The sequence below is a fragment of the Panthera leo genome, chromosome C2 (assembly GCF_018350215.1).
Source record: "Panthera leo isolate Ple1 chromosome C2, P.leo_Ple1_pat1.1, whole genome shotgun sequence".
In the NCBI taxonomy this organism is placed as follows: Eukaryota; Metazoa; Chordata; class Mammalia; order Carnivora; family Felidae; genus Panthera; species Panthera leo.
Window position 1 is genome coordinate 147,460,120 of NC_056687.1, and position 13,568 is coordinate 147,473,687.

The window sequence follows — 13,568 nt, forward strand, 5'->3', positions numbered from 1 at the left end:
AGAGAAGGGGGTTGGGAATGGCTTTGGGTGGCCACTCGTCACCTGCCCCCGTGCTTTGGGGACGCACAGTTTCTCATCATAGGGACGGCAAGACTAAGCCGTGGAAAGAAAAAAGGGGCAAAAATTTGCCGGCTCTAACTCCCGTTTGTAGTAGTTCATTCAGTAAACACTCGCTGAGCACCTGAGTAGCCCCTCCCCACCAACAGTGCGCTGAGGATGCAGAGGTGAACGAAAGAGCCTGGGGCTCTGTCCTCTGGGAGCTTGCTAGGACGCGGTGGCCATCTTGTGACTGTGTGTAGAAGCTGTCACTTACTGCATACCCACCGTGCACACTGCACACATTAAACAGAAGTCACGTAAGACAACAGGTCCGGCCCCATATCACATTGCAAACAGGGCGAGAGGGGTTGTGAAACTTGCCTAGAGCTCCTAGGCTACGGAGTCAGATTTGACTCCAAAAAAAATAACAAAAACATTCTGTGCCAGTGATAGACGTATGACCTATCAGAGCTGTTTGCTCTTCTTAAATTAAGTTGTCATTAAAGGATTCCAGCTAGATCATTTTCAGAATGGCCTTTAAGACTCTATTGATTCTGTCAAACTCACTTTGGGCTGTGAGCGTGTGTGTGTGTGTGTGTGTGTGTGTGTGTGTGTGTGAGATTGAAATTAACTGCTTCAAGCCTGATTGAAATTAACTGTTACTTCCTTAGTGATACCTGCCGTTAAAAAAAATCCTTGCTGAGGGGCTCCTGTCTGGCTCAGTTGGAAAAGCATGTGACTCTTGATCTCGGGGTTGATCTCTTCAAGCCCCATGTTGGGTGTAAAGATTACTTAAATAAATAAACTTAAAAAAAAAAATACTGGTATGCCTGGGTGGCTCAGTCAGTTAAGCATCCGGCTCTTGATTTCGGCTCAGGTCACGATCTCCTGGTTTGTGGGATTGAGTCCTGCGTTGGGCTGTGCTCTGACAGTGTGGAGCCTGCTTGGGATTCCTCTCTCTCTCTCTCTCTCTCTCTCTCTCTCTCTCTCTCTTTCAAAAATAAAAAAATAAACATTAAAAAAATAAAATAAATTAAAAAATACTTGCTGAGCCAGCTGTACCCTGGGGATAATGCGGTCTTTTCTCACAGTGGTTTATTAGCACAAACCTTTATACCCTCGGCCATTTCAAGCCTTCCTTTGTATTTGTGTTCACAGCGCCGGCTTCCAACTTGAGATCAGTGCTTTGCTAATTGTGGGTGCCCACGTTGATTTTTGCAGGAGTGTTCCAGGCCTGAACTATTTCTGGTAACGTGTGGGCTGCCTCATCTCTGTCCTTGGGTGATCCCCTTTGGAGAAGGGAGAGCAGTACCTCCTTGCAAGTTAAAATTTATTCTCCCGCCTTTTAACACAGTGACAGAAACTTGGACTCGCTCCAGACTTGACCAAGAGCCTGAGCTGCACGTAAATGACCACAGATGGCCCTTGCGAGGATGACCATGACTCCTCTGTGGACCGTGCATTCCAAACAAGTCGGCAGAGGGTGGTCTGGGTCGTACCAACGAGAGCCGCAGTGCAGAGGCTCTCTGCCGACCAAGTAACGAATGTGGAAGGCGTTCACTGTGTTGTCCAGAGAAGCACGCCTGCCTGCGATCTGTTAGGCAGGAGAGGAGGACGACTTTGTCCAGGGGGGTAAGCCAGATGGCCTAATTTGTCGTTTCACATTCTTTTCTCCCAACCAGGTTCCCGTTGTTTACAGCCGTGTATCAGATCTGCTACGAAGGCAAACCCGTGCAAGAGATGTTGTCTTGTCTCCAGAGCCATCCAGAGCACGTATAAAGTGGCTCGTGCGGTGTGCTGGGGACCGTGCTGCCTTTCTTGATCAGTCTTTTTCGTTCAAATGGAAACTGGGACTTGGCAATACGACGTGCGCTTGACCCTAATCCCATCATGAGTGTGTGTATGAATTTTTACCGGTTGGTGTTTGAATTGCCAGAAGCAGTTCGGCGGCTAAGATGTGTTGGGCCACAACTAGACGCATGGGTGAACGTGCGTGTCTGTGTTCGTTTCTCATGCCGTGGATGTTTCTATGAACCAAAATTAAAAGTCCTTTTTAAAAATTACTTTTGAAAATTTCCCACCGTGGTAGCTTTGCAGATGGGAACTATCTCAGCTAAATTTGTTTACATTGTATCCATATGCATTTGAGTGAAGGGATTTTGTTTTTTTTCCTCATCATCTTCATGTTAAGACCGAACCAGCATTAACATGGTAGAATGGAAGAGTGAGCGTGTTCAAAGATCAACATACTGTAACTCAAACTCTAGCTCAAAGCCAGCATAGTTAACTACTTCGATTGTGGGTTGATTTTCTTTTGACAATGAGATACTTCTGATGAGGTGATCCACGTAATGTATCTCCCCCTTGCTGCAGTTCTCTGCATTTTTAGCCCCTTTTCTCTTCACTGGCTGCCAGAATGTGCTTCCTTTCGTAAAGGCTTAGCGGTGGCGGAAGGCAGAAAATGCATCCGGGATTTTCCTGCTGTGACTGACACGTTCTTCTGATTAATGACCCTTGTTTGATGCTTTTTGTTTGGCAGACCTTTGTGCAAACATTTCCTCTAAGCCTCACAGATCCACTGAGAGGGGGCTTCTGTTATTCCTCTTTTGAGTTGCAGTCCTGTGCCCTGGTCACCTGGCGAGTGGGGGCCGAGCTGGGAGTCAAGTCCAGCGTCCCCCCCACCCCCACCCCAGCAAGGTGCCCAGACCTCAGGCATCACCGGGCTGGAAGACCTCCAGCTAATTGGTTGTGGCAGATGCCATGTGCAGCCTTTGCTGAGATTCTAGCAGGGCTTTCTGCCGCTGACATTCGCGTGGGGCGTTGTCTAGATGCATGCCACTCAAAGCGCGGTCCTCATCCCATCAGCTTCACTTGGAGCCCCTTAGAAATGCAGGTTCCCAGGCCCCGCCCCAGGCACTGAAGCGGGGTAAGGTATCTATGCTTCAGTCTGCCTTCCATGTGTTTCTGATGCTCACTACAATTTGAGAACCACTACTTGAGAAATCCCACCCAGATCGGCACTTCTCAAAGCATGCTCCACGGGAAATGAGCGTCCTGGGATCGCGGGTTGTTCAGGAGTTCCCTGGCAAGGTCAAGCGTGTTTGGGGAAAGCTGCCCGTGCACATCCCTCTTGAAGGTGGAGAATGCATGTCAGTGTATCAGTGGAACTTCTCTAACCCGGCAGGTCTCGAACACATTCTAGACTATGGAGCTGTTTTTGGCAAAGAAACTTGCCGAGTTTTCAAGGCTGAGGTTCGAGGCTGAGGTGACCTGAGGACAGCCCCAGTATACCCTTCACTCCCTGCAGAAGTTAGGATGAATAGCCACCTACCTGTGGTGGTGTTAGCCCCGAGCTTTTACAGTTCAGGCCTGCCGTGACTCTTGGATGAAGCTTTATTTAAGGTGACACTGTCAGTACAACAGGTAGATGTCAACCTCGCTGAAACGCACATTATGTCAAATAAGTGCTTTTAATTCTAGAATTAGAATGGGAATCACTGTATCTTCTCAAATGAGACTGATTTCAGGATAGCATCATAGTTACCTTACATAGCACTTGGTAAGTGTTAAGGGAACATATGAATGTCACTTACATATTCATGGATTTTCAGTCACTTTGTAGGATTTTGACTTTTTTTTTTTTTTCTTTCAGTTTGGGACTTTTTCCCTTCTATACCTGAAATGACCGTAGGATAGATTTTTGTGGGACTTTTAAAAACTCAATCCAAAACATTTTGGGGGGCATTTTAAATCCCTATACACAGAAGTATATGAAAGCACACAAAATCTACAAATGTTATTGATTTTAGTGCCACTGTTAAGTCAATCAATTATTGCTTGTCTCATGATTACTCTTTTTTAAAATTTGTACATAGGTAACAAAGAGTTACTTTTTAAGATACGTAAAGGGCTGTAAGCTAATTGTGGTGTCTATTAAGTAGGATAATTAGATGTGAGGAGTTAGGATTTTGTCTTACGTATATTCTCATCTGCATTTGGCTTCCTAATCTGGGTTTTGTACTTGATAGTTTTTTTCTTTACGAATGTTCTCTCACTGATCTGAAGTCTGCTGACTGTACCTCTTGAACATACTTACAATATTCTGCACATTATGGAAAAAGACAAATTTTATAAGTTTGTGCTCTGCTAACTAGATATTTATTACTCTACGAGTTATCTATTTTTGTAACCACCTGTGGTCCATCATTTATTTTAATTCTCATTTCTTACTAATTATGGTAATAGGGAGGGAGACATCTAGAAGAAAAGCTTAATTTGTTCAGCCAATCTGTGAATGTAAAAACTACACTGTTGCCTTGCTATAATCCAGCCTACTATAATGTGGAACAAATATCTGTCTTGAAATCCATCCTAGCAGGTGGAGTTCAGCTAAACTGGTTTATCATTCAGCTCGTAACTAAAACCTGGCCCCATGGCATCGGCCCGCAGAGGGATGAGGCGCCCGTGTACAAAGGGATCTTTCGTTTTTCCACCACTTCTAATCCAAGAGCCTTTTACTTACGTGCGTACTGTATCTGTTTACAGACTGTAGGTGGATATAATTTAAAAGCTTGATTTAATAAACATTTAATGACCCAACCTGTGCTGCTGGCCCTTTTTTAAAAAATTGGCTTAGTTAAGAGTTTTATTTATTTAGGTCAGCTCTTTTTTTTTTCCTGAATTGTGTTGCATTAACAATAATAAAAGGGTAATTTCTAAAACGAAGTTCTCATCTCTAATCCCACTCCTCAAACACATCGATTTCCATTTGCCTTTGTTCCTTCCCATTGCTTGGTGATATTTTTATATAATCATCATTGTAGGGGAGGCCTTCTAGTTCTAGCCGTGCAGTGGACTAATAAATTTGAAATCCCCCCCCGCCCACCACCTCAAATACCTACAAAAGCTAGGAATATATAACCAGCATCCCTTTTATATGCAGGGCTGATCTCACTAGAATGTAAGGGAAATCCCCAGGAGGCTGAAATAATTAGGGACGGACAGCTAGAGCAGTAAGGTGGCTCTCTGGCTTCCAGGGGAAGGAGGGGGGGTGCTCTCTGATATCGAAGGGTTAGGGTTGTAAAGCTTAATGCTAGAACTACAGCCTTCCATGGGCTACACTGTCAGGGGAAGAAACTGGCTAAGAAAACCCACCCGTAGGCACAAACAAGGAAGGTGTTGCACGTGGAGAAAAATGTCTCTGCTGAAAACTTGTAACCGTGAGCCCAACACCACAAACGGGTTTGGGGTTTGAATTCTGATACCCAGGAAACCACAAGCAAAATGAAAAACAATTGGAACGTGGGCCCAGTCATGCCAGTAGGTAAGTGGCAGAACCAAATACAAAACCAGCACAAACACCCACTCTGGGTCCCAGCCGCATAGGCTTCGCACAAATAAGTCTCACTGCAGATGCACTTTAAAAATTATAAAATAAGGGGCGCCTGGATGGCTCAGTTCGTTGAGCATCTGACTTCAACTCAGGTCATGATCTCACAGTTCATGGGTTCGAGCCCCGCATCGGGCTCTGTGCCGTCAGCCTGCTATGAGTTCTGTGTCTCCGTCTCTCTCTGCCCCTGCCCCACTTGTTCTTTCTCTCTCTCTCTCTCTCAAAAATAAACATTAAAAAAATAATACTAACAAGTGTTGGCCCGGGTGTAGAGAAAAGGGAACCCTCACGCACTGTTGGTGGGAAGGTAAATTGGTGCAGCCACGGTGTAGGGCTTTTGAAGAACCATGGAGGGTCCTCAAAAAATTAAACATAAGAGTCGCCACATGTTCCAATAATTCCACTACTGGGTATTCACCCTCCAAAAATGAAAACACTAATTTGAAAAGATACATGCACTCCTATGTTTATTACAGCCTTGTTTACAAGAGCCAAGATAGGGAAGCAACCTAGAGGTCCATTGGTAGATGCATGGATAAAGAAATGTGGTGTATGTATATGGATGGACCCACAGGGTATTATGCTAAGAAAAGACAAGTACCATATAATTTCTGTTATATATGGAGACTAAAAAAACAGAAAACCAGACTTCTAGATACAGAGAACAAACTATTGGTTGCCAGAGGGAGGGGTGGGCGGGTGGGCAAAATAGGTGATGAGGATTGAGATGTACAGACTTCCAGTTATAAAATAAGCCCCAAAGATTAAAAGTACAGCATAGGGAATATAGTCAATAATACTGTAATAACATTGGTGACAGATGGTGACTGCACTTAAAGAGTTACAAAATATCTCATTATGAGTGAAATTCAATAGATTTTCTTAAACAGAAGAATTAGATGCTCAAGGTTTCAGATAATTGAGCAATATGGTAGACGCTCTGAACGGTAATTTTGAAAGTAAAAACATAAAAAGAGAAATGAAATATTAAGGACAAATTACTACAGAAAACAATAACCCCACTAAGCAGACTTGAAAACAAACCTATTAGAATGTGTAGAGATGAGGGGCGCCTGGGTGGCTCAGTCGGCTAAGCGTCCGACTTCAGCTCAGGTCACGATCTCACGTTCCGTGAGTTCGAGCCCCGCGTCGGGCTCTGGGCTGATGGCTCAGAGCCTGGAGCCTGCTTCCGGTTCTGTGTCTCCCTCTCTCTCTGCCCCTCCCCCGTTCATGCTCTGTCTCTCTCTGTCTCAAAAAAAGAATGTGTAGAGATGAATGTAATTTAAATGACATCACTGGACAGATTAAAGATTAGATTTGGCAGGAACTAGAGATGGAATTAGCAAACTGTAAAAACAAACCCAAAGATGTGAACGGAAAGCAGCAAAGCAAATATTCAGGAACTTAGGAGATAAGTAGAGGACAAGAAGACCCAGCACACGTGTGACAGTTCACAAGAGAACGGCACGGTTTTTGAAAAAATAAGGGCTGAAATTTGTCCAGAATTAATTGTATGCCACCAAGTGTGTGTAATTTGCCGTAATGCATTGCCATTATGATTTCACCACATAATCTTTGTAAATTTTTGTGACGGTATATAAAGTAAGTTGATGGTGAACTTATTTATTTATTTATTTTTTTTTTTTTTGAGGAAATAAGTTAGGTTAGGAGACTCTAAGCATAATATTCTACCAATTTACTGAAGGTATAAGTGATTCGAGTTTCTGAAGTAAGCCATGTTACCTTTGGTTTGGACGGAAGGTCCAGTGGTACTGGAGCAAGCGGGAATGATATGTCTGGTTCAGGATCACTTGCAAAAGTCAGCGAAAAGCAGGAGATCGTTAACATCAAAGGAGAAGAATCGGATGATCCCATCAATAGTTGCTTGTGACAGAGATAATTCTACATGTTCACTAAATTAATGATTTTGTGACGTACACGGTTAAAGTATATTTCTCAGCGACCCAACAGTTTTAGGTGATTGAGTCCTGGCCACTGGCAAGAGGAAAGAAAAAAAAAATGCCACCTTTGGGGGTCGGTTATGTTGTTCGATTCTTTGTTCTTCTTGTGTGCTGATTGGTTATCAATTTCCAGGATGACCCGCAAGCTATATGTGGAAGATGATAGGGTGTCTTTCATCCTGGATCCTTCCATGGAGAATGTTCCCCCACCCTTGGTCCACATTGTATTATAACAGGTATAAAGATAAAAACTCACTGCCGTATTACACCCCTGAGATTTAGGAGCTATTTGTTAATAGCAGCTAGCATAACTTACCCTAAGATGTCACTAAAAAGACGTTTGAGGAGGTAAGAGCCAGAGCTTGCGGAAATATCAAGAAATTTGGGAGAATTTATCCATTGGTCATTACAGCATCATGGTTAGTATCCATTTGGGCATCTTTTGCTTGGACACAAGATGCTGTGCGGGAATGTGGGTGGGTAAGCCTGTGGGTGTGTCTGTTCCTCTCCTCCACAGAACTAAACTAGCTCAGTCCAAGACTCGGTGTACATAATCATCCCTCCTTCTCCAGAATCAATGCCAGCACGGTCCAGGATTTATAACATGCTCGTCTTTAACACTAGAGTGTCCTACTGCCCTTATTTATTTTTAAATAGTTTTGAATTGGTATCACAGCCACTTAGTTCAAAAATAAAGTCTGTTGCCCATTTCCCAAGTAGTCACTGTTACTAGTTTCTAATATGCCCTTCTAGAATTTCATTTTACATAGGCAAATCTATATTCTTATTCCCGTCCCCATTTTTCTACACAAAATAGGGCTTACTAAACACCTTGTTCTGCATCTTGCTTTTTTTGTAGAACATTGTCTTCACAGTCTTTCACATCAGTTGCTTATATTAAACTGTGTTTTAAAAAACTTTTTATTTTGGGGGGTCTGGGTGGCTCAGTCGGTTAAGTGTCCGACTTCGGCTCAGGTCATGATCTTGCAGTTCGTGGGTTCGAGCCCCGCATTGGGCTCTGTGCTGACAGCTCAGAGCCTGGAGCCCGTGTCGGATTCTGTCTCCCTTTCCTCTGCCCCTCCCCCACTCAAGTTCTGTCTCTCCCTCTCTCTCTCAAAAATAAACATTAAAAAATTAAAAACATTTTATTTTGAAATAATTACAGATCCACAGTAAGTTGCAAAGGTAGTACAGAGAGATTCCATGTCCCCCTCACCTAATTTCCCTAAATATATCAACATGTAGTTTCAAAAAGTGTAAATTAAATTAATCGTGTAGCAAAGCACATTTAGCACTCTTCTAGTGTTTCGTATATATGAGTTTATTTAATCCTGGAAATGTATCATCCCCCTATACAGAGGGGGCAACTGAGATACAACGAGGCTAAAGGACTTGGCAAAAGCACAGAGATCATCACTGACAAAGGCAGGATTTGAATTCAGGCAGCTTGGCTTAAGAGTTTGTGTTCCTAACACCCTACATCACCCCTTTTGAGCAATGGCTGTTCATGGGCAAAATCAAACAAGTCTTTCTGCAAACTTGCGTACACGTCCTATGTTCATGTATGTATGAGAGTTTAAAACGTAACACTGTTCTAAAACTTTTTTTTAGATTTTATTTTTAAGTAATCTCTTCGCCCCAATGTGGGGCTCAAACGTACGAGATCAGGAGTCATACACTCTACCAACTGAGCCAGGCAGGCGCCCCTAAAACTTTCTTTTATAGTCTTAATATTGAAGAATACGACTCTCCCATATCCTTTAAATATCTGCATCCTACTTTATTTATGACTATTTCATAATTTATTACAATGAATATTTAAGTGGTTTCCTCTATTTCTCTTATTACAATAATTGCTGCTGTAAACAGCCTCGCACATGAACCTCAGCTCACTTATATGAGTAAAATCTAAAGGAGAAAGCCCTAAAACCGGAACTGCTGGCTCAGAGGTATGTGTGTTTTATGTTTTAATGAGCACTGCCAAATTAACCTTCAAAAGGGTGACTTCAATTCATGCTTCTGATCTCCCTCTCTTTTCCTAATTACTCCTCTAACCTCCATCAGATCCCTCCAGTAGGGATTCCCTCATAATAGAGACCTAAAGCGAACCCATAAATCCAAAAAACATGAAATTTTGTATTTATCAAGAATTCAGAAGTCCTTCCTACCGGTTTCACTGTAGAAGGTAAAATTTGGTGTTCAAAACAGCAATTTTATTAAAGTAGCCATCTTAACAGTTGTGATAGTTGGTGGTACCAAAGGTTGATACAGGCACAGGATGGGCCGTTAAGTTAGCCATTTACAAGCAATGTTGAAAGAAGAAATATTAATACAGTTTTTAAACACCACACATTCACTGTTTAAGCCAAACTCCGGAACGCTCTTGTGAAAATACAAGCTGAAAGGGGTTAAGACGCTTGTCTGAGGAAATTCCGGGTTCCAGGGAGCTATGACCCTCCTGTCCACTAGAGGTCACTCTTTGGGAAGGACTTTTCCTAGGCATTTGGCAGCCTGCCAAAAAAAATGGCATCGTTCATTGTTCTTGGGACTTTTGGTCAAGTGTTTGGAAGGCCATGCATTTCTTTTTTTTTTTTTTTTTTTTTTTAATGTTTATTTTTGAGACAGAGAGGGACACAGCATGAGCAGGGAAGGGGCAGAGAGGGAGACACAAAATGTGAGGCAGGCTCCAGGCTCTGAGCCGTCAGCACAGAGCCCGATGCGGGGCTCGAACTCAGAACTGTGCGATCTTGACCTGAGCCGAAGTCGGACGTTTAACCGACTGAGCCACCCAGGTGCCCCAAGGTCATGCATTTCTTATGAACTAAGCCGAGTCTGTGCTAGGCAGTTGTCCAGTGTCTATGTTTCATTCCGACTTTTAACTCAAAACCGACCACAAATTTTTATGCACAGCGGTTTTGTCTACACCCTGGCCTTCTATCCACTTACACATCTGATTAGATTTTTTTGCTTCTGGATCTCTTTCCCTTCCAGGATGTTGGATACCCATATATGTCTGTCTTTTAAAATTCCCGTCTTCTTCTCACTCACGTTTTGATACCCACATTCTGACAAAAGCAAAAATATCTGCTTCCTGCTTTTTGTTTTCAGGAAAGACCCCAAGAACATTCTTGGGGAAATATTTCTAAAAAATGCATCTTCCATGCTTTAAAGAAGTTTCAGCAAGGAGGGTGGTATATAAAGAAAAAAAACCTCTTTGCGTCCTGATCTTCCCTCTGGTTTGCCTGTCTGTTATCTTTGGAGATGGCATAATTTTCATTTAGAGGCCATTTTTTTTTCAGGAAGCTAGTGAAATTGAAGCACCAAGAACCCGTACTTTTACAGGTTCTTTCTATGGCCCTGTGCCTTTGTTTTCTTAAATTTGTATTCTTTTTTTCTTTCTTTTTTTAAGTTTATTTACTTACTTTGAGAGAGAGAGAGAGAGCTGAAGGGGCAGAGAGAGAAGGAAAAAGAGAGAATCCCAACCCATCAGCACAGAGCCTGATATGGGGCTCAAACTCAAGAATCGAGAGATCATGACCTGAGCCAAAATCAAGAGTCAGACGTTTAGCCGAGTCACGAGGCGCCCCTGTATGCTTCTTCTTAAAAAGAGATCACCTCTTGCCCCCCAAGTTGTTTTTTTTTTTTTTTTAATTTTTTTTTTAACGTTTTATTTATTTTTGAGACAGGGAGAGACAGAGCATGAACAGGGGAGGGTCAGAGAGAGGGAGACACAGAATCTGAAACAGGCTCCAGGCTCTGAGCTGTCAGCACAGAGCCCGACGCGGGGCTTGAACTCACGGACCGCGAGATCATGACCTGAGCTGAAGTCAGACGCTTAACCGACTGAGCCACCCAGGCGCCTCTTGCCCCCCAAGTTGTGAAAGCTTCTGGCCCCATAAAACGAGTCCACCTCCCACATCAAGACTTTGGAGTCAGGTGGGGATTCAATTTCTGGACCCGTGTGACTTTGGACAAGTTGCTTCACCTCCCTAGGCTTCAATTTTCTTATCTCTGAATAATGTCAGGTCTCTGGAGAAGTCAGAACACATGTACTTTGCTTTTCACAGTTCCCTGAGCACATTAAAGAACTTTAAGAGGAAAAGAATCTGGGGAGAAAAAGACAAATCCATATTTGGTTTGAATTGCTTAGGGCCTTCTGTGGAGAGATGCCTGGGGGCAAGAGAACATTCTGGACTATGGATCAAAAGGGAATGAGGAGCAGGGGTGCTGTTTGGGCGAGGCACTCATGAAGTCAGAGCGGATTAAGGAGGTATCCGTGAGATGTGGAAGGAAGGGGAGGCCCAAGGCCCAGAAATAGCTAAATAACATAAGACTGGACAGAAGTTCACACTTTATTCCTTTGAGGAATTTACAAATCTCACACCCCATTACTCAGGGTTTACTCATTCAGGGGCCCGTTGTCATTTTCTTTCTAGCTTTATTGAGGTATAATTGACAAACAACGGTTGTGTGTATTTAGGTGTAAATGGCATGATTCTCTGTACGAATACATTGTGAAATGATTACCACAACCAAGCTAGTTAACTTATTCAGGATTTCATATAGTTGTTACCTTTTTATTGTAGTAATGGTGATGAAAGACCCTAAGATCTACTCTCTTAGCAAATTTCACCTATATAATAGAGTATTAGCAACTATAGTCACCTGCTGCCGATCCCCAGAACTTAATCGTCTTGTCACTGAAAGTCTGTACACTTTTTAAAAATGCTTATTTATTTTTGAGAGAGAGAGAAAGAGAGAGAGAGACAGAGTGTGAGCGGGGGAAGGGCAGAGAGAGAGAGAGAGGGAGACACAGAATCCAAAGCAGGCTCCAGGCTCCGAGCAGAGCCTGATGCGGGGCTCGAACTCACAAACACTGAGATCGTGACCTGAGCCGAAGTCAGACGCTGAACTGAGTCACTCAGGCGCCCCAGAAGGTCTGTACACTTTGACCAACATCTCCCCATTTGCCCCTCCCCTCAGGCCCTGACAACCACCATTCCACAGTCTGCTTCCATGACCTCGCCTTTTTCAGATTCCACATATAAGTGAGATCATACAGTATTTGCCTTTCTGTTGGCTGAATCCACTTGGCATAATGTCCTCCAGGTTCATCCATGTTGTTGCCAATGGCAAGACTTCCTTCTTTTTATGGCTGACTAATACTCCATTGTATATATACCACATCTTCTTCATCCGTCCATCCATTCACTGGCAAACAATTAGGTTGTTTCCACGTCTCAGTATTGTGGATAATGCTACAATGAACATGGGCGTTGGGATACCGCTTCAAGATACTGATTACATTTCCTTTCAGATATATACCAAGAAGTGGGATTGCAGGATCATATGGTAGTTCTATTTTTATCTTTTTTTTTTGGGGGGGGGAACCTCCATGCTGTTTTTCATAGCAACTGTACATTCCCACCAACAGTGCACGAGGATTACCTTTTCTTCACAACCTCACCGACACATTCTCTCTCTTTTGTAATAGCCATACTAGTCTGCGAGAGGTGCTAGCTCATTGTGGTTTTGATTTGCATTTCCTTGATGATTAGGGATGCTGAGCACCTTCTAATGGACACGTTGTGTCCCATTCTCTTTGGGTTCTGCGGTCAAAAAAAAGTGTGAAAGCCATTGGGAGCCCGTTTAAAAATCAGTTGTGGCAAATGCCCAGAGTAATCACTTGAGGGCAGTCCTGCACAAGGGTTATTCAACCATCACTGAATCAAGGGGACACTAACTGAGGGCGTATAATGTGCTAAGGGAGCTCGTAAGGACGGCACTGGCTGAGTCTGGGAAGTCAGGGAAGGCTTCCCTAAGGAGGTGACCCTTAAACTTGTATCAGGATGCTGTACAATTAAATAGGGGAGGGAGAAGTGTTCTAAGTAAAGAAACAGCATGTGCTAAGGCCCTGGGATGGCAGAGAGCCTAGTGAGTAGGAGACAAAAGGACAGTGTGGTAGCAGCTGAGACAGTGAGCGGGATATAGAGGGACATCAGGGTTGGAGCTAAACTTCTAGATTCTGTTAACATGTATTCAGAAGCTACTGTGTTCCAACCACTTTCCCATAACTTATGTCATTTCAGGGGACGTGGCATTAGATCAGTTTAAAGGCAGAGAGGCACGGCTACCACCAACCTCCTTTTCTCCAGCCTCCTCTCCTTCCCAGAGTGTCC

The 13,568-nt window shown here is 43.4% G+C and overlaps 1 protein-coding gene across 1 annotated transcript in view; it reads left to right on the forward strand.

Annotated features, from left to right (window-relative positions):
- The window catches only part of GPD1L (glycerol-3-phosphate dehydrogenase 1 like), a 56,566-nt gene extending 52,495 nt beyond the window's left edge, over window positions 1-4,071 (forward strand). Inside the window, exon 8 of the mRNA XM_042955094.1 lies at window positions 1,722-4,071. Coding sequence (XP_042811028.1) covers window positions 1,722-1,818 — 97 coding nt within the window. The 3' untranslated portion in view covers window positions 1,819-4,071. The remainder of the gene's footprint in view (window positions 1-1,721) is intronic.
- The last annotated feature ends 9,497 nt before the right edge of the window (window positions 4,072-13,568 follow it).